This window comes from Physella acuta, unplaced genomic scaffold, assembly GCF_028476545.2.
Source record: "Physella acuta isolate Inbredline_101_S28 unplaced genomic scaffold, ASM2847654v3 ptg000592l, whole genome shotgun sequence".
In the NCBI taxonomy this organism is placed as follows: domain Eukaryota; kingdom Metazoa; phylum Mollusca; class Gastropoda; family Physidae; genus Physella; species Physella acuta.
This window is the reverse complement of record NW_026732111.1, coordinates 1,181,778-1,207,500: the sequence shown is the minus strand read 5'-3', so window position 1 is coordinate 1,207,500 and position 25,723 is coordinate 1,181,778. Positions and strand designations below refer to the sequence as shown.

The following is a 25,723-nucleotide window of genomic DNA, read 5'->3' as shown; positions in this document are numbered from 1 at the left end:
TAATCTATCATGATAGACTTAAAATATTTGAACTCTAAAGTTAAAATTATATATGTAACCACCCAAGTAAACAACAAGTTCTGGGTCTGAATACGATCAACAATTAAAGATTCGAAACCACTGATGCGTGTCATCAATTAAGTATTGATTCGTCTAGTGTTGTGTGCTTGAATGCTGTGCTGAATAATTGCTGCGAATAAAGTAGGCCCCTACTAACACAGACTAACATGTTTGCAGGTTGAAAGAATATAAAAGGTCCATAGTATATGCAGCTTTTCTTTTAAGAAAATAGATATTTGAGAAAATACTATATCAAATACTGTGTTATCATTTTTACATTCCAATTATATACCTTAAGTTTTCTTGATTTATTTTTAGGGCGAGTGAGAATGGTATTAAGTGACGCTTTAATGAGGCCATAACTAATCTGTTTTAAGACAATTAACACTTTCAGTCGCTCATAACGGATCTTTCTTCTGTAATGTAAACAAACACATGTTACTTTCCATCTCAATCAACTAAGTATTTTTGTTAGAAATATTTCATGTCAACCAGTAGTTGTCGTTATTCTGTGATGTGTTACCACATTTCCCGCGTACCTAAATATCCGTTAAACTAAAGAAAAATAGCAACAAGTTTGTGTGATTGTGTAGCATACTATTTATCATTTACCCTCTGTAGAAATCTCAAATGAATTATACCTCTTGCTTAGCCAGTGGTGTAGCGAAAATGTCTGGCATCCAATAACCTCATCAGAACGTGTATAGCTCTTTCACATTTACGAGACACACTTAGCTAGATCTATTCTACATTATGAGCCGTCATATCATAGAGCTACTGAGATTGAGATATGTTCGTGTGTTGGATATTCAACAATGAATTGTTGATTATTTTACTATATAGAACATAACACGAATTCTGTGTTATTGAGGCAATACCTTGTCAATTAAAGTAACATCATTTAACATTTGCAAGTTAGCCGGTAAATAATCTACTTTATTCTCACCGAAGTACAGGCCTATTCTCGTGCATGTGTGTACACGTTATCTAATCAGACGGTTGTATGGTCTTCTATTTACGAATTATAATTTTAAAATACTTTTTTGATATTTTAAACTATTTTCGCATTATTATTTAATTAATTAAAATAATACTGCTACTGATATTACTATGTCTAAACTAAACCGAACTTGCATTGTTATGCAATATATTTTTATCTAAAGTAAATATACCATAAAGCATCAACTAGCCCACTTGTGTCAGTACAGAGCCCGTTAAACCGATTAAATATTTCTATAGCCCGAATAAAATACAATTATGCTGTGTATCACTCAAAAGTTAAAATCTAATTTACCTTATAAAAATATATTGTAGGTAGTGAAAAAAGCTGCACTAACTCGAAAATTCTGGTGTTAACAGATTCATTTTCATTCCGGAAGAAAATAAAAAACATTAGCGGGATTTCCCATTAGTTACTTTCAGTTTCAGTTTGTGAAAATTAGTAATATGTATTAAGTAAAACATCACCAAAGTGAGTCTAAATATAGAATAGAAAATTTAGAAAATTCAAACAAATAAATAAATTATTCTTTATGTAGAAGAAAAATGTTTACAATTTACCTCAAGTTCGACCTAAAGCCAACGAACAAAAATGCCACTGTAGTTTCAATCAGGTTAGAATAAGCACCAATAATTAATTTCAAAGTTATTAAGTTATTACAGCCTAGAATTGTTGTGTTTTATTTATGTCGTTTATTGTCGGTGATTCGAAATTTTGATATATATGTTATGGTATAAATAAATAAATAAATAAATAAATAAATAAATAAATAAATAAATAAATAAATAAATAAATAAATAAATAAATAAATATATATATATATATATATATATATATATATATATATATATATATATATATATATATATATATATATATATATATATATATATATATATATATATATATTTATTTATTTATTTATTTATTTATTTATATATATATATATATATACAATTATATATATAATATGACACAAAAGCCACTTATAAACAACATAAGAACAGTGGCGGAACTAGAAAAAAAGGGCCACCCCGCAAAATATTTTTTAAGGCCCCCTATATATATATATATATATATATATATATATATATATATATATATATATATATATATATATATATATATATATATATATAAACACAAGATACGAACGTAGTATACTCATTTCGGGCCTATTAAAACACATTGTTTTAAAAAATACATAATACTTTTATTTTCAATTCTAACAAATTACAATAACATGTCATGTGTTTAAGTGCATTAATCTGTTTTTCAAATCTGTGTGTCACTTTTGATGTCGGCCGTATAGCTTGCCATACGCAAGCCGGTCAAAAGTAGCCTATATGAAACATGAAAGCTTTGTATGTGTAATGGTTTCTCGTGTTATATTTGTTTTTATGTTGTTTTTTTTTTAATTTATATTATTTTTTTTAAAATTCCTTTTTAAAGGAAAAGTCATGGAAGTGGTTTGAATGTTTGTTTATCTTGCACACTAATGCTTATGTAGATTTTTTTTTCTTTTACGCAACAGCGTGTGTTAGCTACTGTAGAACATCACTACAGTAGTAGTTTTTTTTTTACAAAACCATAATTAAGGTGCATGAAAATGTAATTTTGAAATACAAAGTCATTGCTTTTTGGTCGGATTTTGGGCCCCCAAACGGCCTGCCCCCCCCCCATATACAATTATCAATTTTGGTTTTCCCGCTTGCGATAAAAAAAGCCTGTTAGAGCTTTTTTTTTAAATAACATATCTAAAAAGGTAAGAAAATTTTAATTACAGGATAGTATTTAATAATGCGACAATATTCTTTAAATATGTAATAATGAATTAATTTTTAAATATCTACAAATAAAAGGAAAGTGTGAATCGATGTGTTATGTGTATAATACTTTTACTGAAATTAAAACCTAAACCTAAACCTAAACCTAAACCTAAACCTAAACCTAAACCTAAACCTAAACCTAAACCTAAACCTAAACCTAAACCTAAACCTAAACCTAAACCTAAACCTAAACCTAAACCTAAACCTAAACCTAAACCTAAACCTAAACCTAAACCTAAACCTAAACCTAAACCTAAACCTAAACCTAAACCTAAACCTAAACCTAAACCAAAACCTAAACCTAAACCTAAACCTAAACCTAAACCTAAACCTAAACCTAAACCTAAACCTAAACCTAAACCTAAACCTAAACCTAAACCTAAACCTAAACCTAAACCTAAACCTAAACCTTAACCTAAACCTAAACCTAAACCTAAACCTCAACCTCAACCTCAACCTCAACCTAAACCTAAACCTAAAACTAAACTTAAACTTAAACCTAAACCTAAACCTAAACCTAACCCTAACCCTAACCCTAGCCCTAGCCCTAACTGTAACCCTAACTCCAACCCTGTCCGGGGATGGTTGGTAATTGTGACGGTAAAACCGTTTAGGCTAGCTCCATTTTATTCTTTCACCACCCTCTACCTGCTCTATAACTTCCCCCCCCCCCCTCTACGGCAACGTTCATTCTTACCTTTCGTCCCCCTCGCAAGCTAGATTGTCCACGTGACACACCGCCAATTTTAATGCATAAAAGGGTATGCAACAAAGAAATCACGCACTCTTCCAGCACTGAGCTCAGCTGGTGGTGTTGCACGCGGCGTTTGGGCCGTCGGCCCTACTCCTACGTGCATGATTTTGTATTATCTATTTTAGCTCATTTTATAATAACTACATTGTTTCTAACCCATAAATATATGTGTAATTCATATTTTTAAGTTTTAAAAGTATAATAAATAAAATTTTACTATTGCAGTAACTGTGTTTTTAAGTAACTTATAGTTATTACTTTACTACTGGCCGTAAACTGCGGGCATTGAATTGACCCGTAGTCATCGGACCTGATATTGTATTTGATACACAGGCCGTAAACCCTTGCCAGAGTCAAGAGATCATCGGACCAGGTTGTTATTACTTTAAGGCTGTAAACTGCGCACATTGAATTGTAGCGTAGTCATCAGACCTTCAGCTCGCCACTATTAAGTTTACTTATTACTATTACTGCATTAGCTGCTGAAACTTTATTATTACTTGACCCTGTCCGTGACTTATTTCACGTGACACTTGAATACATACTTAAAAATACATTTACTATATTCCCGGTAGAGAAGCGGCTCAGGCCCTCCTACCGTTTGAATCACGCATTTTACTGATTATCCCAATTAATACGCTACCAATATTACTACATTTTTTTCTCTTTACCGTTAACATTATGTTTGCGTTTTTGTGTGTGTTTTGGTTGGTTGTAGTGAATGCTGATTACTAAACACACAAGTTATGGTCCTTTACAGATACGTTTTTCAAAGAGGCCAGTGCAGGGCTAGTACTTTACATTAGTTTTTGAGATGTCGGAAATAGCGTAAATTAGTTCAACGGTCCGTTCAACGGAAATAACTCAAAATTTGAGAGAAGGTAGAGAATTAGATCTCTTACTTACAAGTGAAATTTCATTCATCTATCTGAAATATTACTCAAGTAATAGGCTTTTGAAAAATTCAAATTGAAAAAAGTACCACTTTCGGTAATCGGAAATCGCTCGAAAGTTGATACGGATCTACGATTTTGATAAAATAGTTATATATAAAATTTCATCAACCTAGCTGTAACGGTACTCAAGTTATCGTGTTTACACACACACACATACACACAGACACACAGACACACAGACATATGGACAATATTGCAAAATTATGTTTTTCAGTATCAGTGAGGTGTAAAACGTCGAGATTTGTAAAAAATCTCGATTTTTTTTTTTGCACAATTACAAGACTTTATCTCAGTAGCGTACGCAGGGGGAGCAGGGGGAGCAACCGCTCCCCCTCTGGCCATTTTCAGCAAAGTGGCGCCTTTTTGGAAACTTTTTAAACTCAAAGTTTTAAACAATAATTGTTAAAAAATATTTTTGTTCGGCACATCTATGTAAATCACAAGATTTCTTTTCATGCAGCAATTAAGCACTATTGTACTAGTCTAGTAGTGTCTACGTTTACAACACGTATTAACAGCTGCATCAGTTTGCCATTCTAAAAATAACCATTACGATGCATTGAAATTTTAAAAAATCCTCTACCGGTAGTACCACTTGGCAAAAGGGGTGTTAAGTTTAAGGCAACTGTATAATGTATTTGCTTACGAATAATTGCATTAGAAAATGTTATACATAAAACTTCACACATAATTACTTTATATATACAGTTTGAATCGTATGATTAATTTTTGAAAATTACAATACAGAAACAAACAACTGATGTGGCACCTCTATTTAAATTTACTTATGGGCGAACTGCGTAGCAGTGGGGATATTTTGACACGGTCAACGTCATCACGATAAAGTAGTAGTATTCTTACAGTTTGGGCGATAGTGATTACGATTACAAATTATATGAAACAGTTACAACCCCTCTCCCCCATGGACCCCTCGGTAAAAAAAATTGTGTAATACTACTGCTACTTATTTAAATCTATTTCTGAATCAGTATACATGTGTAATAAATATGTATGTTTAGAACAGTCATCTAAAAACTGACGCTATGTTCACTCTGAGTTGGTTATCTCCCCCCCCCCCACACCTCACCACCACAATTGTGTAGAGCGACATTAATGTCACACCTAGGTATACACTGGGTGGGATAATTGACCTAAAGTGACCGGACAGTAAAAAGGTGTGTGATTAATACAGTGATCTAACCCATACCTATCACTATGTTAAAAAATAATCTTTAAGGAACACAAAGAAGCAGTAGTAAATTTAAAAAATATATTATCTGAACTAAAAGACCGATATTTAGTTAAATGTAGGCTGTTATTCCGAATGTTTATCTTTTTTATCGAAAACCGTGGTTTTATACCAACTCTGATTTCAAAAACTTTCATTATGATGTAATACTTTAGCATTTATGATGACGATATATTAAATTCTGATTATAGACAAAAACATTTTGTTAATACGAATAGCGTTAAATAATTTCATTACATTCTAAAGTAATTATTTATTTGTTTTGACATTTATAATTAAACGAGAAAAATGGCCCGTTGAGGAAGGATACAACGGGCGCTAGGTAGATAGTGCTGTCTATTTTCTCTAAACTAAAACCAAAACCAAAATCACCACCTAAATTCAATTTAACCGGAAACGAAAAAAATGACATTGAAAACGGAATTTTATCCAGAATCGTTACTTTAATTTATACAAAATATAGTCATAGGCATACCCCTGAACCATGCACCTAATTCATTCATGACAAAAGTCGCATTTAGAGTTTCTTTCAGGCAACTCTTCTTGGGAGGATGGGGCTCCGCCCCCCCCCCCCCCCCCACACCCCCCAAAACATGTCTACCGTCCCATTCAACGAAATATAATTATATACTTTTTCCAGTGTCCGCCCCCTCCCAGAAAATTCTACCCCCCCCCCCCCCCCAAAAAAAAATAAATAAATTCAAGTACCCCCACCCCTCACGGGGGAGGAAAAAGTCTGAAAGAAACACTGGTTGCATTTGTAGATCATACAAACTAAAGGAAGAACCTGGGCGGTGAAGAGATGCATGAAAAAAAAACTGTGCACACTAAACTTTTTAGATTAGAAAAAGTTTCCCCCTCCGGGGAGGAAAAAGAAACTGCAAGCAAACCACTATTTAGATTAGACACATTAATTAGGCGGTAATTTTTATTATAGAGTATCGATGAAGAAATTTCTTTTGAGTTGGGGTGGGGGGCGGCTTAGACGTTTTTTCTCGAGGGTGGGGCTTCGCCCCTACCCGAAGAATTGTATGAAAGAAACTCTTCACGCAAACCACTTAGATTCGACAATGTTTACTCGAGAATCAATGACGTCATATTATTTTGTGCACTCTCCCGGCTGTCGACTTTTTTCTACTATATGCTGGATATTATGACGTCATATTTCGCCAGCCGCTTTACTGTGAACGTTTTTAATTGCTTGTGTTTTCTCTAGAGCGTTCTTGTCAGACAGATAGATAGATAGATAGATAGATAGATAGATAGATAGATAGATAGATAGATAGATAGATAGATAGATAGATAGATAGATAGATAGATAGATAGATAGATAGATAGATAGATAGATAGATAGATAGATAGATAGATAGATAGATAGATAGATAGATAGATAGATAGATAGATAGATAGATAGATAGATAGATAGATAGATAGATAGATACATAGATAGACAGACAGCGAAACTATTATTATAGATGTGTAGATATTATATTTATATTAAGAGAGTAATTATTTGCCCTATTTCACTTGTCTTAAATAATTTCCCATGAATTATTATGAAAGAATTTTTTTTACAAGAATTACAAAACAGATTGTGTTACGTTCATTGTTTTTGGTTGTAGTGTGTGTATATTTTGTTTGCTTTTTTGTTAAGATTGATACAATGTTTGCTTTGTCGGCCTACATTGTGTGTTTTTTTCTTATTTCTTTAGAGTGCTACTTTCAATTTATTTTACATCAAAGCGAAGTAATGACATACAGCTAGTAATTATATATATATATATATATATATATATATATATATATATATATATATATATATATATATATATATATATATATAATACACGTATATAGTATATAGAACGTGTTAAAAATTCGGCGCCTTTTTTTTGCTCTTTTCGCTCCCCCTACAACGAAAACCTGGATACGCCTCTGCTTTATCTATACTTCATTTATACGAGAAAGTAAAAACGTCACTTTATTCATGGATACAAGTTGCATCTCTCAATACTTCTAGAATTAATAAAGTTGTTTGTCCGGAAATTCAGTTTTTAAATGTCAGAATTAAATAAAAATGCTATGTAGGACGGACTATACAACAATACATATTTAAATACATTTTTTACCAATAGAAATGAAAGGGAAGCTACTCTAAATAACATTTTCTTAAGATGGCTGCTGTTTTTAATAGCAAATTTACTATCACGAACAGGGTTGATAAAAATAAATTTCAGGATATTTAAATTGATTTAACACTAAACGGTGATCTATTATTCAATTTTCTATAATATTTTATCAAAATATACGAAAATAAACTCATATTTAATGACATATTCATTAATTCACTCTCTCCCACATTACTAGTTTTGGCCGAATTTACGACGCTAAACTAAGGTCTTACCCAATATTTTTACACTATGAAAATGCATATGATGGCTTGAACAAACGATACTGAGACTTGACTACACTACGACCTTACCTAATACATATTCATACGTTTATTATATCTTTCGCACCAATATTCGTTCGTATTTACACACCTGATCAAACACACGTCATAACACTTTACTTGAGGATAAAAGTGAAGATTTTACTATGTAGCTGAATTTAAAATTCAGTTTCTTTTTCAACTAAATAATGTTTCTGCTATGTTATTAATTAGAATGAAAATATCTACTATAGATCGAAGTTATAAAATATACCTCAATTACAGCTTTTAGTTAATTTTGTCGGCAAATGCGAAAATTCAAAAACAAAATGTCGACGATGTTTTTGTTTTTGTCTGTTTAAAACATCGATATTTATACTGCCACTTGATGGTGTATTCCATCTCAATGTATCAAGGACTACATGTACATAACCTGTTATCTGTGTATTGACATATTGTATAAAAATATTCAAGATAAATCTACCGAGCTAACCCTGCCCAATAAAATGTAGATTATTAAAAAGCACATGGGAAGTTGAATACAAGCTAACAAAACTATATATATAACACAATTTTAAGACTTATATAGATATATAGTTATGTGGGTTATGTGTTAATTTACTGATACAACGATACTTAATAAAAACAAAAATTGGTTTTTAATGTGGAAAAATTGTAGTCTTTTTTAATTGAACGAAAGTAATGATCACACTAACAGTTACTTCAAGTAGGCCTATAGCAAAAACAATTTTTTCTTGACAAATTCCTAATTTGGATTAGCTTTTTTAATACTTATGATAAATATTGATTTGTCTAGTAAACGTATTCAAACCCTGTTTTTTTTAAAATAGTTTATTTTATTTGTGTCAAAGTTCTAGATTTTAATTACGTATTCAACAAGAAAAATACGTTCATCTTTAACACATAAAATGTAGAAATGCAAATTAAACAGAATTTTTTTTAATCATACACCTAGAGCTCACATACAGAGAAGATGATAATGGCATTGAATTAGATGGAAATGTGTAATGATGACTAAACAAATAACATAAACTATTATAGTTTATGTAAACATGTAGTCTACATACATAATAAGTTGTTTGCGTGTGTTTAATATGTTTGTTACATATTTTACTGTTTTGAGAATTTACCATCCACCATGTTTTGTGTTGTTCTTCTATAAACTAACGATAGTAAAACTACTGTAGCAGTATAAAGCGTAGCGTTGATCAGCGTGAGACACTTTAAGGTAAAGTTCTTGACCTTTCTTCATATCAACAACCACTGACCCAGCAGCCCTACAGGCTGCATATTTCACTTCTATAGACTTCCACCACACGCCTCCAGTCACCACACCAACTTCAATCCGGTTACCTTTATGTTCATCTAGTGTTACACAGACGAGATATAAACCATCATGTGGTGATACAAATTTTCCTGTTGTTTTATTAAAATGTTGACCGTTATATTCACGTACTTCATCAAATGTTGAAATAATTGATCCAGTACTGACAGGTGTGGCACCAGAAAGCGTCACATGACAAGCATATCTGTTACATACACGTGACTCTGTTAATTGGAAAACATGCATGGTTTAAAAGTTTAATTTCACGAATGCTATTTGTGAATCGTCGTTTCATTAGATTATGTAATTAACCCTAAACATAATCTCATTATATGTGTTTTATGCAATTCAGAATGTAACTTAAATTGGCAAACCCAAATAAAACGTTTTTACTTTCTCGATTATACGAAGTATAGAGAAAGTCTTGTAATCGTGCAAAAAAAAAAAAAATCGAGATTTTTACAAATCTCGACGTTTTACACCTCACTGATACGGAAAAACATAATTTTGCATTCTTGTCCGTATGTCTGTGTGTCTGTCTGTGTGTGTGTATGTGTCCGTGTGTAAACACGATAACTTGAGCACCGTTACAGCTAGGTTGATGAAATTTCATATATAAGTATTTTATCAAAATCGTAGATCCGTATAAACTTTTGAGCGATTTCCGATAACCGGAAGTGGTACTTTTTCTACTTTGAATTTTTCAAAAGCCTATAACTTGAGTACTATTTCAGAAAGATAAATGACATTTAATATGTAAGTAAAAGATCTAATTTTCTACTTTCTGTCAAATTTTGAGTAATTTCCGTTGACCGGAAGTACTAATTTGCGCTATTTCCAATTTCTCAAAAAACGCATGTAAATTTATAAATTACTACTAGATTTATTCTATTTTTTAAATTTTAAGTAAACAAAAATCATGTCTATATTCCGAGTTGACTTCCCACGTAGTGTTATATTAGAATATTCGAGAAAGTTTATGGGAGATCACTCCCGGTTTATTTTTTTCAAAATAATAAATTATGGATACTAATCCATGTTTACATAATTTTGTCTAAAACCACAAATTGAAACAGTAGACCACTAGTTTAGTACGGTCCTCAGTTTTAGTGGTGTTAGTTTTTCGTGACTTACGTATTGAAACTAGTAGATGATGACTGTAATACGTGACAAAATGGACAACTAATGTAATGCGTTATATTATAATCGTGTCTACGAATAATTCCCGAAAGATACTTTCCAGAAAGCCGTTTGCCTGAAAGCCGATTTCCCGAATGGACACTGGCACTATGGGTGAGTGAAATGTTCCATTCTTTATCGCGTTATGGTCTGTCTGGCTAACGAACATCACGTTATGGTCTGTCTGGCTAACGGACATCACGATATGGTCTGTCTGACTATTTGTTTAATTAGGGGATATGTCCATGTAATGGAAAGGCAGAGAGTGAACAGTTTATAGAGAGCTTGAGAGTGGGAGGTAAACAAAGATATAACACATTTACCAATTGGTTATCATTTAGAACTATATATGACAGCTTTTGCTATAATTACATTTATACGTGAAATAGGTAGAGATGTCATTAAATCGCTTTCTTTATGTAAATTGGTTTTTGTTAGGTAAATAGGTTTTTAAATATTTTTGTTTTACAAAGCAAACTTACCAATGAGATGAAAAACGTCGGACAACTTTGAAATAGTATTTTCAAGTTTATCCAGCTAAATTAAAATAAAATAAATAAATAAATAAAAATCGCATATCTATATTAAAGGCTATAATGTACGACTGGTCCACTAAATTGTAAGAAAGGTAAAGGATAAACGCATATTCTTATTTTAAGTATTAAAATTATATTTCTGTAATTTAAAAATTATAGCCATATGTAGTCTAATAACAGACTTTTAATGAGTAATGTAGGATGTATCAGTGTTGTAAATGATTTTTTATACAATTATTACAAACATACCTTTTTAATTTTTTCTTTCCTAGTTTCCAAGTTCTGGTTAAAGATTTGAATCAGTTTGTCAATGGGCATCAATCTTTGTTGTAGGAGTTGGTACATAACACTGTGCTAAAGACCGATGATCATAATTGAAGATTTATAAGTTTAACTATTTTTTTATTGGATATTAAAACTAACATACAAATAGCATTTATATAAAAGTTATGATCATACGTTAAGTTAGTCAACTGCCTCTCAATTAAAATTTGAATTAAATTAACAGGCAAATAAGAATAGAACTGCGTACAAAAAATACAGCAATTTTAAAATTTACCTTTAATTGCAAGTTTTCAAATCGGGTTGATGTTTTGACAAAGATTTTATTACTTTCATCTTGTAAAGAAACAATTAAATCATAATGGCTTTTAATTTCTTCTTTTATACCGTCTCTTACTTCTGTATCAGCTTGCATCTCCATATTTATTTTGAGTAATTTATTTTCATATTCTTTCATATCTATGGAAAGTTTCTCTATTGTTTCGTTTGTCTTGGACTCTTTTTCTTTTAAAGTTTCAATTTGTTTGTTAAGCTCTATTACTTTGTTATCTTGTTCACTCATTTGTTTTCTGATGTTTTTAAAGTTCTGTTTTTGTTTTTTATTCATTTGATCAATGTTTACCCCCATATCACTCTGTTCTGTTACAAAGTTGTCTCTCCATTGTTTTATTTCTGATATATCTTCTCTAGTTTTTTGTGTTGTGTCTTGTAGACAAGATATGATGTTTTCTAGAAGACCCAGTTGGGTTAAGACTTCTGTAAGGCATAATAAAGAATGGAACAGCAATGTTTCAAACATAATAGAATAAGATTAATGATTGTACATTTCTTATTCTATTTAATTATTTTAATTTAGCAAATACAAACTATTTTATACCAGCTGTTTGTTGACTTAGTTTAGTGACTTGTTGAGCTGATTCACTTTGGTCACGTGTCTCTGTTACTGTAGGCTGTAGTGTAGACTGAGCTAAAGATGGCGTTCTACCATCTACATCGCCAGGCTCTTTATTTTCACCTTTTGGTAAAAGTATACATAATAAGTTGAATTTAAATTACAATTCATTCTTTTCTCTTTTAAAACAGCAATTGAGATTCTGGGGGCATACAATAGGAAACAAATTACGTCAATAATAGATTTCTCGAGCTTATATTAGATAATTGGCAATATATATAATATATAATCTTATATTTATACTGGAAAAGTAAATAAAATCGTACATTTATCTAGAGATGGTATGGGAACTCTCGCCTTAAACTAGTTCTTTAGTTCATAACTGATAACATAATTTAGACAGACTTATTGTATTCAATGTTTACTTAAAATGTTTGAAGCTACATCCAACAAGGCCGTGGTCGCTGATGCAAGCTCATGGCAAAGCTCTATGTATGTGATAGACGGGTTGTCATTTTTATCTTCCATCCACGTCTTGCTTTTTTCTAATGCCTGATGATATAAAAATTGTTAAAGTAGTTAAAACTATGTGGCTGCTAAACGTAACTTACTACTACCTACATGCTAATACACGAAACGACATTAACACAATTCAACTGTAAAATATGAATAATCGCTCACATTTTTCATCAAGCCCATAACAGGCTCCATCAATTGCATTTGTTCTTCCAAATATTTCATCTGTTCTCCAACAAACCTCAGCTGAATTCTGGGACGCATCTAAATAAAACAAATATAAGATTAGTGTCTTTAACTGTCAAGTTAAGTGGGTAATTTGGTTTGTCGATCCAACGTTAGAGTCCCATGATTTTGGTTTTCATCAGGTTAATTTTTGACCCGCTAGCCTGCCCAAAGTCAAGGAAATTGTCTGTTATTAGAATGATAGATTTTTCGGTTTTGAGGGTAAAGGCTGTGTCATCAGCTTACACTAGAATGTTTTTGTTTGTTTAGTTTCCTCTCATGTCTCTTGTTTGTCTAGTGCATTCTAACAGAGGTTCGAGTTTTAGTATATAAAGGATTGGAGATAGGGGGCAACCTTGTCTGTCTGATTTATTTATTCTAAAAGGGTTGGTAAATATTATGGTTTATCAGTAGGTGACTATGTGCATTAAAATAGTTTATTTTTATCCAAGTCGTAAAGTATTGTCCTAACCTGTTTGCTTGTAAGATTTTGTGAAGATATGTGTAGGCTAACCGGCGGAAATTTTTAAAGTCTAAACTGAGTATGCATGCTTGTGTGTTTTTCTCGTGTGTAGTGGATGATGTCTCAAATTAAGTGATTGTAATTTTGTATGCTACTACCTTTGATATTGCATTGTTGGTCTACATTTATTATTTTATGCAAGTGTGGTTCAATTTTTAAAGATTAGAGCTTTTGTTAGAATTTTAAAATCGGTGTTTATAAGAGAAATATGTCTATAGTCTATAGTTTTGGGTTAATTTAGGATCGGTTTTGGGTTTGCGTATTAATGTTTCGTATGATCTATTGAAATGTTTATGGCATTGTTCTAGCAGAAACATTTCTCTAAAGATAGCTAAAAGAAGAGGAGGAGGGGAAGGGGGGGGGGGTGTTAGGTCGGCTCAAAAGGGGGGGGGGGGTTAATTTCGCACGGGCCGCTCCAGGTAGGATGCAATTTGGCGCGTTGGTCTTTCCCGCGAGTGCTTTGGCGACTACGTTTTTTCTAAACAGCGTGATAAACAATGGATATGATGGGGCGTTACAGTCGCTCACTAAATTGAATCAGGCGTGTCCCCGACGCGATGTTAGGGTGCGATTTGGCTGCGAAAAAATTTTTAGTTTCTGCCCCCAAAGGCTAAATGCCCTATAATACATTTTAATTTTTTTTTACTTTTAAATAACACACTTTTAGAACACAATATGACGCGTCTAAGAATATAGGATTGGTAACGCATGGATGAAACCCTTATTATATATTTCTTCAGACTTTCTTCTTTTCCCGCGCCAACGCGCGGGGACGGGTATGCTAGTAGTCTATAAATATTGATTGAATTGTTTTCGGGTCAGTCGTCTCTTGGTTATTGATGTCTATGAGAAGTGTGATTTGTTTTGCCATCTGAAAGCTTTATTCTAAAATTAATGTGTGGTGTGAGGTGTTTTCCGAGCCTATTTTTTCTATTCTACTTCAAATTTGTGCTCTTGTATTTTAGAACGTTCCGTCTCTATTGAGTCTATTTGTTCATTGTTCTTGTTAATTCCTTTAAGTATACTTTTTTTTCTAGTTTAATTTCTATGTGGGCCCTAACGCTGTTAATGCTACAAACATACTGAATAGCTATCCGCTTAATGTCTTGTTTAAAATCTTCCCAATGTTGAATTTTGTTTGATTTTGGTGCTGATTATGTGTACAATTGGATTATGTCTTTTATAGTTTTGATGTAGTGCACGTCTAGTAATAGTGTATTATTGAGTTTCCAGTACGTGTTGTGTTTTTGTTTGTTTTGTGTTTGTTCTTTGTTTAAATTTGTCAGAACTGCGCATGGTCGTTAAACTGTAGTGTTGAGAATAGGTGTTCTACTTTGTTGATTTTCATGTTCACTGGGGCGTAAACTCTGTCTAGACAACATCTATTCCCAAAAGTGTTACTTCCGTAGGTGGTTTGTAATGTGTGTGGATATCGTGCTCTCTATGTGTCAACTATTTTAAAGTATGTTTTAATGTTGTTGATTAAGTACGTGTGTGGTTTATCTGCGGTTAAACGGTTTCGAATGATGTTTTTTGGTCCTACAATGACTAATCTGTCTTCCACGAAATTAAAGTCCCCAACTAAAATAATGTCATGTCGATTGTAGGCCTATGTGTTTGTTAATAATTTTTCCAGGTTTTTATAACATTTACTGTCTTTGGGTCTATGTTGTCCAAGTACGTTGACTAGTTTTAGTTATCCCCCTTGTCCCTCGATTGTAACTATTGCTAATTTTCCTTCAAAATTACTTCACGATATAAAACAAGTTAATAAAAAGTCTAGTGACAATTTAAGTGCAATTTCCTTATGTTATCTAAACATAGATAGTGATCAAGTTTGTTTTTAAAAAATGTGAAAAATGATTAGGCCTAGCGAAACAAAACCTTGTAATTGTAACTCCCAATCACTCTCATATAAATTATAAATAAATTAATAGGATACAAAAATAACGTTTGAATTAATAAGTAAATGATAAATCATATATTCAGCAACGGAAAGAGTTTTATTTTAACGAGTAGGCCTACACGATGCTCAGTTTTAAAAAGTAGTAAATATCCTAGGCCTACACGATGCTCAGTTTAAAATATATTAAAAAAAATTGTGTGACCGAACGAAAGGATATTTTTGAAAACTTTCTTCGGCAATATTGTTCTAGATAATGGCAGGAATCAATTGGTAAATGTTTCCAGTCGCTAAGTGGTCTGGTTGCCGAGATATGGGCAAAAAACTGCAGGTTTTCGAGGTTTTTTTTTGCTTTTCCTGGAAATCCAGGAAGGAATTCCGGTAATTTATTTAGCCCACAATCATCCTCGGAACTTGCTTAACATATTTGTTTTGGAACTAGTCCTTGATATTGCTTCGTTGAGGAGGAGATACGACTTAAAGCTGCGCACATCCATCCATCCATCACCAGAAATGACGAGTTAATAATCGCAATTGTCCGTATGGAAATTGCGCTAAAAAGTTACAACAGCGGGAATTTTTTTTTACTTTTTAGTACTTTGTTTTGGTATCGCGAAAAAAATAATTACATAAACAGCGGGGATTGATCAACTGACATGTGGTAGGTATTCTAAATACTGCCTTTCATTTATTTTCTACACTGAACGTACAATTTATTTTAAGAGCTATGTTTATGTTTTATAGCTTCAACGTTACCATAGGATGACATTGCTTTGCACTGCTAATAATTTTTAATCAATAACAGTTTGGAAAAAAACTCCTAAAGTCCTCTGTGTTTCCGTTTTCTTTCCGTTTGCGGATAAGCTTGGGGTATTATATTCGTTCATTAAATTGAATCAGACACGTCCCTCGGCGTCCCGGCAGGGTTCGATTTGGCGCCCTGGGCTTTTCTGTTAGTGCTTTGGTGCATAATTTCGTTTTTAACAGTGCGATAGACCATGGGTAAGAAAGGTTACTATTTTCTTTAAGTGAATCGAATCTGGACCTTCACCGGCGCCCCGAAAGGGTGCTACTTGGCGTCCCGGGCTTCTTGGGTGTGCTATGGCGCCGACGTTCGTTTAATTGAGCGCATACAACTAAGAATAAAATTGCCTACCATTAAGTTGAAACAGTCGGTTTTGCCGGCGCCCCAGAAAGATGCGATTTGGCGCCCAGGTCTGAACTATGAGCAGTAAGCTTTTATGTTTGCATTTAAGTTTGTGTTTATATTTGCGTTTGTTTCCATTATTCTGAGTTATGTTTGCGTTTAGCTTTGCGTATGTGTTTCTATTTGTATTTGTATTTGCCTTTTTTGTTTGCGTTTGTGTTTTCTTTGTGTTTGTGTTTGGGTTTGCGTTTGTGGTTGTGCTTGTGTTTTGTGTTTTGCGTTTGTATTTGTTTTCGTTTAATTTTTTTGTTTGTTTTCTTTGTGTTTGTGTTTGCGTTTGTGGTTTAGTTTGCGTTTGCGTTTTTGTTCGTATTTTGTTTGTGTTTGTATTTGTGTAATCTTGTGTGTAATATACGTTTTTTTTGTAGTTGGTTTTAGTTGGTTGTCATTAGGCTTAATTCGAAAAGTAATATATATATTGTAAATCCGAACAATACCGGGTACATGCTGATTACTAAACACACAAGTCATGCTCTATTATAGATACGTTTTTCATAGAGGCCAGTTCAGGGCCTGGCCGTGACGGCTAGTAAATATAATTATATATATATATATATATATATATATATATATATATATATATATATATATATATATATATATATATATATATATATATATATATATATGGAATCTAAGACTTGATTTATTTAAACATTATTTATAAGCAGTTAATTTAGGAGCATTTGCATTTAAGGGACATTGACTCAACCTTATAGTGTTTATGATTTTACAGTTGCCTAACCAATATGTCTTTGTAAAAATAAAGCTGGAGGAAATTATGATGTGTTAAACAAATAGTTAAGATTAACGATACTATTTTAAAATATAAACTCACTTTTGACTGCAGAATAAAACAAAGATCTCAGTTGTTTTGCCCTTTGTTTTAGACACTCTAGTTCCAGTAGTAACAAACTGTCGCTCTGCTTCAATAAACAATGTATCACGTCAATAGCACAAGTTACCTCTACCATGTAGTGATGCCTGTGTTTTATGTTTACTTTGTACTGACCCGTTCTTTGGCTTAATATCCTGTATTTTATCTTCTCAACTGTCACAAAAAACGGTATGAAATCTAAACTTTATCTCATAGACGCAGTCATGAAAACCAACCTTCAAAACAGACGGTGCGATGGATTATATCTGGTTACTGCCATGTTACAGGAGACGGGAGATAAACAGATCCGAGTTATTATGTTATCTCCTATTATTTTTTTTGTTTAACGTTAAACCGTCTTCTTAAGTAAACAAAAACTAATTTGTGATAGACAGCTTTAATGTTTTATATTGGAGTTCTATAGATTGTTTAGGGCTTAGTATTTTGTATCATTCCAAAAAAAATTTCTTAGCGACGAACTCTACAATAACCAACTTATTTTTTAAAAAAAAGCACATTAGAGTGTTCATTTTCAAAAACACGATTAGAAACATTAGCCTCATAGTCTTAATACAAAACAAATTAAATGGAGGTATAGGGCTACACGACATTAATACTAAAATAAACACCTTCTGATTAAAACATCTGGATAGAATAAGTATAGAACCACATTATCATCCATAAGGACAATACTACATAGGGTTAAACATAAAGAGCATTTTAAAATTAAACATCACAGCACCACACTATGGGGTAAAAGACATAGACAGCTTTTATAAAGAAACACTAACAACATTCCAAGGAAACAAACGCATAATTGGGGAAGACAAAAAATATATACGACATCCTAATCAAACAACAAGCGGCACCCTTATACACGAGAATTAGTTGGGCTAGGGAACAAAATATAATATATCGATTGTTACGCCGAGTGAGTGGTTTGAGTCACTTGATTAGTTTCGATACCATTTAGAGAGGTTACAACCTTAAGAACCAATAAGGCTATCTTACATTCAGACAACTAGATGACATTCATGAATAAGACTAAATCAATAACTCCTTCCTATTCTTTATCCTAGTGTCTACATATATAGCTCTAGAATCTATATCCCAACTTGAGTCATACCGGTCAGCACACGTCCTTTAAATATATATATATATATATAAATATATATATATATATATATATATATATATATATATATATATATATATATATATATACAATATACAATATGCAATTGCCGTTCATGTCTTTGATGCTGTGTAAAACAATCGAATAAATTATTATTACTATTTTAAATGTTTAAAACTTTTGAATTTTAAAAAAAAACTGTTTGAGGACTGCTATAGAATATAGATGTTGGAAAGGGAAGAATGTTTGATTTGATGTGTCACATTGTAATAACATAACTTTTCCGGTTGCTTAAAATTTGTATTATTTTATTTCTCTGTAATCCCAATTTGTTTTTCAGGTCTACTTAAAAAACCAAATTTATCCTCCCCCCTCCCCCTCCCCCGGCCCCTTAACGCACCACGCCGATGGAAAAAAAATCACTTGAACCTACATTTAATTACACATTTGCATTTTCAGATTGTTTTTTTTTATTTCTATATTTAGACGTTTATATTAGATATATGTATAAGTAAACCGTCTTAAATCAATGAAAGTATGCTGCAAGTAAGAAAGACATATTACTATTGTAAATCTGTATCACTCCTCACTAGCCGATGATGAAAACTGTAATACTAAAGCGAGCACGCAAGGCAAACTGACGCTGTAAATTACATGTCTGAGGCGAAAAAATTTTTTTTACATGTAGACCAATATGAGATGTCTTTAAGCGACACCTCACTCAGCACAATACGATAAGCAGCAGATCGATCCACCCCCCCCCCTGTAAAGACATTTCCCTTCCACACCCCCTCATTATTTAAAATTTGCAAATGGTGTTGCGTTTTACTATTAACGACATTTTGTCCTTTACAATTTTTTATTCACCCACCACTTTTTTAATTTTCGGAAATTTTGATCTTCACATCCAACCTGAAAATTTTGTCTAAAAATAAAAGCCACACTATAAAATTGTGTTGTCTAACTATCATTGCTTTAACCCATGTTAGAGTAAACAGCTAACAAATAAAGCGGACGAGAATGAATCTAAAATTATCTCCTTTTATTTTATCTTTTTTAACCTAATATACAACTCTGTATACTTGGCAGATGCAAATTCTTACTAGATCTATGTTCTTTTTATTCAAGGTTTTGAAAATATTTTTCTAATACATTCTAATTACAGTCGTATAACTTGTATCATTTCTTCCTTCCCGAACTGTACTACATTATTCGTTACACCTCCTCTTATTTTTCTCATATTCTCTTGTTTCTTTATATTTGAAACATTGAAGGCATATTTATATTGGATTTTGATAATAAAATAAAAATTAAGGAAAAAAATAACAACAAACAAAAGATAGTAAGTATATGAGCAGAGTGAATGATACTTTTAATAAATCACTGTACATTATATTTCATGTGTGGTTTTTGTTTCAGGTGAAAGATACATGTTGATACATAGATAAAACGTAATTTAAGTTATCCGCATTAAGCCAGAGTTATCATATTGTGTTCAAAGTTAAATAGGTAAGTAGAGAGTAGTCTAATAAGATACATACATGTTGATTGGACTGGTTAGAAATGTGTATGGTAAACATAGACCATTAGTTTACCTGAAGTCTAATCACTTAGAAGTTTAGTAATGTGTGTTTACAAATTTAGTTTTTATACATTCGTATTTTTTTAAAATAATTTTCCAACCACCATGTTTGATGATGTTCATCTATAAACTAACGATAGTAAAACTACTGAAGCTGGATAACATTGCGCCTTGCTCTGCTGCATACACTTTAAAGAAAAGTTCTTCCCCTTTCTTCATTTCGACAACCACTGACCCAGCAGCGCTAGTTCTATTAGATTTAACATCTATAACTGCACACAACCTGCCGCCAGCCATCACAGTAACTCCAATCAGTTTATGGCCACATTCATGTAGAGTGACCCAGACAAGATATAAACCATCATGTGGTGATACAAATTTTCCTGTTGTTTGATTAAAATGTTGACGGTTATATTCACGTACTTCACTAAATGTTGAAATAATTGATTTATCACTGACAGGTGTGGGATTTGCAAGCTGTGCAATGCAAGCATATCTGTTACACACTCGCGACTCTGTTGATTAGAAAACATATGTATGATATACATATTTAATTTCTACCAATACATGCTACGAATATGAAACATGTGCAAGTGAGAGTGCATGACTTATGACATGTAAGTACAAAATAAAAACAATAAAACAAACCATTTCTCTACATATAAAGACTTGTGGATTATTTTTACACCATTCTCTATAACAACACTGATTGAAACGATTAGTTAAGCACCCCGTCATTTTTTGTAGTGTTAGTTAATCGTTTCCTGCGTATTGAAACTATTAGTTTAGTACCGTCCTCAAGCGTGCGGCGTCAAAACGGCCAATGACAAAGCGGCCCCGTCAAAACGACCCCGACAAATCGGCCCCGACATAAGAGCCCCGTCAAAAATGGCCCCCGTCATTACGACTCCCGACAAATAGGCTCCCGCCATTTAGTTTCTCCACAAAACGTCTCCCGTCATTACGACTCCCGACAAATAGGCCCCCATCATTTTGTCTCACGACAAATAGGCTCCTGTCAATTTGGCTCCCGACAAAAGGACCACTGGCAATACCGTTTCTGTAGAGACTACGTCTTCCGGCAAAGCGGTCTCATTGAATATGACACCTGCCAGTGGGACCCCTTCATCAATATTCTTTAGAGTTAGCTTATCCAACACTCTTAAGTAATACAACGTTTGCATCTCTTGTTCGGCAGGCCTTATTTTTATATTAGTTTATCTATTTTAAGAAATATTATGTTTTAATTTAAGGGTCATCTATATATGCCTTCCATAAATGAGTCGGTGATAGGCTGTTCCAACTCAGTGTGTGAGGAGAGGGGTCCAACATGCTGTATGCTTGTAAGTTATCAAAACAAAGTGCAGTTATCTTGTAAACATCTTGTATATCATACATTTTCACTTCTGTGCTTGCTTTTAAGCAACAGACGTTAACTGTTGTATATTAAACTTAATCAAAGTTTTAGAATTGGTGAATTTTAGCTGTTAAGGGCTTGATTTGTTTGTGAATTGATGTTTTTCCATGAAAAAGCAATTTCATTCAGACATTTAAAAGAGGTTATAGTGCTAGTGGAGGTAGGACAAAATGGTCACTTTTCTGCCACAATTCATTTGTCTGTAGCCAATTTGTCGGGAGTCATTTTGTCGGTAGCCAATATGTTGGGAGACCATTTTTCGGGAGCCAATATGTTGGGAGCCCATTTGTCGGTAGCCAACATGTCATGAGCCCATTTGTCGGGAGCCCATTTGTCGTGAGCCCATTTGTCGTGAGCCCTTATGTCGGGAGCCAATATGTCAGGAGCCGCTTTGTTGGGAGCCAATATGTCCTGAGCCTATTTGCCGGGAGCCAATATGTCGGGAGTCCATTTGTCGGGAGCCTAAATGTCGGGAGCTCATTTGTCGGGAGCCTATACGTCGCGAGTCAATATATAGGGAGCCCATTTGACGGGAGCCAATAAGTCGGGGCCCTTTTGACGGGGCTATTTTGACTGGGTCGTTTTGTCGGGGGTCGATTTGACGGGGTCATATTAACGGGCCGTTTTGATGGGGCCGATTTGTCCCGGGCCGTTTTGACAGGGCACCGTCCTCAAGACATGATATCCGTTGATTTTTCATTATATATGCAAACGATTAGTATTAAAAGCCGTAATACATCAGAAGATTGTAAAATTAAATATGGTAATTCTATTAACAAAAAAACGACCAGATCCAAGTTTTATATTTACATCTATATAGTGATAATATAGATTGACCAATTAAATTATATCATGATGTAAGATTAATATTTTCCAAAAGAAATTTACCGATTACATTGAAATCCATCGTCAACTTTGACATAACATTTTCCATAGTTTCCAGCTGAATAAAAATAAAGTGTAAATTATATGAATAAAATTATCACATAGCTGCGTAAATCATACAATTGGTCCCCTCACTTTACAATAGCAAATTATAATTAGATAAACTGATTTTTATAGCACTATCTTTTTTTTTAAACTAACATTAGATATCACTTAATTATCAATTTTCATTCAATGGTCTAAAAATAACTAGATAATTAATGCGCAATGCTACAGACTATACAGTAATTATATATTTACAAACATACCTTCTTTGATCTTTCTTCTCTAGTTTCTAAGTTCTGGTTAAATATTTGAAACAATCTGTCAATGGGCATCAATTTTTGCTGTAGAAGTTGGTACATCAGGTTGTGCTAAATGGCCGATAATTTTATTGGATTACTACAAGTTTGACTATTTCTTTTGGAGATTAAATTGCAGCAATAAAAACTGCTTTAAGTATAGTTTTAGAATCAATGGTCTTACTGTTGAAAAAATTAATAAAATGACTTAATTTAATGTACAACTTCTTTATAAAATGAGTAGTATATACACTTGTCAGCAAATGTATACCCAATTAATTAGCAATCTTAATGTTTACCTTGAATTGTAACTTCTCAAATTTGGTAGATACATTTGCCCTGGTTTTATTATAATCCTCTTGTAAAGAAACAATTAAATCAGAATAGCTTTTTATTTCTTGTGTTATACTTTCTGTTTTATCTGTGTGATTTTGCATCTTTTTAGTTATTTCGAGTAAGTTGTTTTCATATTCTTTCATACCTAGTGACAGTTTCTCTAGTGTTTTGTTTGAACTGGTTTCTTTTTCTTTTAAACTTTCATTTTCTTTGTTCAGAGCCTTTACTATGTTATCTTGTTCATTCATTTGTTTTCTAAAGTTTTTAAAATTCTGCTTTTGTTTTTTAGTCAGTTGTTCAATGATCACCCCCATGTCACTCTGTTCTGTTACAAAGTTGTCTCTCCATTGTTTTATTTCTGATATGTCATCTGTAGACTTGTCATTGGCGTCTTGTAGAGAAGATATGGCTGTCTCTATCTGCTCAAGTCGACTGACGTCTTGTAGAGAAGATATGGCTGTCTCTATCTGCTCAAGTCGACTGACGTCTTGTAGAGAAGATATGGCTGTCTCTATCTGCTCAAGTCGACTGACGTCTTGTAGAGAAAATATGGCTGTCTCTATCTGCTCAAGTCGACTGACGTCTTGTAGAGAAGATATGGCTGTCTCTATCTGCTCAAGTCGACTGACGTCTTGTAGAGAAGATATGGCTGTCTCTATCTGCTCAAGTCGACTGACGTCTTGTAGAGAAGATATGGCTGTCTCTATCTGCTCAAGTCGACTCAATATTTCTAGAGTAATATAAAATTAAGTCAATCACAATAGAAATAAAGTTTGAAAATCATTATAATATGCTACTTTTCCTTTAGGAAAATATATTTGAGTCATTCACCTTGAAAATATTTGTTTTAACTTAATTTTTTTTTTGTAAAAATATGTGTATAGATACCTGATGGTTTATAACGTTCGTTAAGAATTTGATCTGTTGACTGACTAGTGCCACATTTTTCTGTTGCTATTGTTTTTGAGGTAGACTGAGATGAAAATGACCTTCCATCTTCAACAATGTCTTTATTTTCCTCTTTTAATTTTCAGAGAACATAAATTATTTTAAATATGTATAATAATAATTCACTTGAAGTTTTACATAATATTGAATATTTATTAATTTAATTTTTGTATGTTAAGTTTTGTATGTAAAATACTTTCTTTAGAATTTATATAAATGATTAATGTTATTTGATAATATGAAAATATATTAATTTTAAATAAATACAAAACATATTTAATTGTCCAGTTTTTACTTTATTATTTGTATTAAATTATTGAGATTTAACAGAATATCAATTCAAATAAAAGAGACTTATATTTTAAAATATTTACCTAAAATATGAGCCGCTACATCCAACATGGCTGTGGTCGCTGATTCAAGTTCTTGACATAGATCACAGTATGTCAAAGATTTGTTGTCACTTTTATCTTTTAACCAAGTCTTACTTTTTTCTACAGCCTGCTGACATAAAACATTATGTCTTGGCGTTTAATTTATATGTGTGTCAGTATGTTATTTGAGAAAATTGTTTTCTTTAATGTTTGTAGTTTTTAAATAATGAACTCTATCTTTATCTACAACATGCTCAATATAAAAAGCACCAAGTCAATGATGAATACAGGCAGGGAAAATAACCACTTACAGCTTGCAAAGCTTCAACCACAGGTTTAATGACGTGTATCTTTTCTTCTAAATAGTTCATGTGTTCTGTAACATATTTGACCTGAACTCTAGGGCGCATCTGAGTATTACAGAAATAGTTAGAATGCACACGCTGGAACGTACATTGCGATTTAGAAAGACGTTATACAAATTTTTCACTGCATACTACATCGTGAGAATCAAACATGTATTATACACTATATATATATATATATATATATATATATATATATATATATATATATATATATATATATATATATATATATATATATATATATATATATATATAATTATCTAAATATTATTTATAAACGATTAATTTCAGAGAATTTAACTCAAATTTCTCTTGTTGTCGTACATGTTTTGAGTAAAACACGGATTTAATATTTACGTCACTATTTGAAAGTGTGAACTCACTTTTGACTGAAGAATAAAACAAAGTGTTCAGTTGTTTTGTCCTTGATTTAGACTCTACTTCCAGTAGTAACAAACAGCCGCTTCACTTCAATGAACAAAATGTCAAGTCAATAACACAAGTTATCTGTACCATGTAGTGATGTCTGTGTTTTATGTGTACTTTGTACTGTCCCGTTCTTTGGCTTAATAT

At 32.4% G+C, this 25,723-nt stretch overlaps 4 protein-coding genes across 6 annotated transcripts in view; 1 reads left to right on the top strand and 3 right to left on the bottom strand.

Annotated features, from left to right (window-relative positions):
* Window positions 1-11,301, bottom strand: part of LOC131947344 (uncharacterized) — a 20,793-nt gene extending 9,492 nt beyond the window's left edge. Inside the window, exon 1 of one of the 3 annotated variants that reach the window (XM_059308540.1) lies at window positions 11,286-11,301. The gene's annotated coding sequence lies outside the window, so the exon portion shown is untranslated. Of the gene's footprint in view, window positions 1-1,354; window positions 1,438-11,285 lie in introns of those variants that run through there. The other 2 variants (XM_059308539.1, XM_059308538.1) reach the window with 2 other exon arrangements.
* Window positions 1-25,723, top strand: part of LOC131947346 (microtubule-associated tumor suppressor 1 homolog) — a 96,710-nt gene that overhangs the window by 37,433 nt on the left and 33,554 nt on the right. The gene's annotated exons all lie outside the window — the stretch shown is intronic.
* The window catches only part of LOC131947362 (uncharacterized), an 80,919-nt gene that overhangs the window by 30,089 nt on the left and 25,107 nt on the right, over window positions 1-25,723 (bottom strand). The window lies entirely within an intron of this gene.
* Window positions 20,313-25,685, bottom strand: LOC131947343 (protein BCAP-like). The gene is made up of 8 exons (XM_059308537.1): window positions 25,534-25,685; window positions 25,094-25,192; window positions 24,783-24,909; window positions 24,349-24,480; window positions 23,424-24,190; window positions 23,092-23,196; window positions 22,787-22,841; window positions 20,313-20,996 (listed from the first exon to the last, which is right to left on the bottom strand). The coding sequence occupies exons 2-8, from the start codon at window positions 25,190-25,192 to the stop codon at window positions 20,605-20,607; spliced, it is 1,677 nt and encodes a 558-aa protein (XP_059164520.1). The 5' UTR covers window positions 25,534-25,685; the 3' UTR covers window positions 20,313-20,604.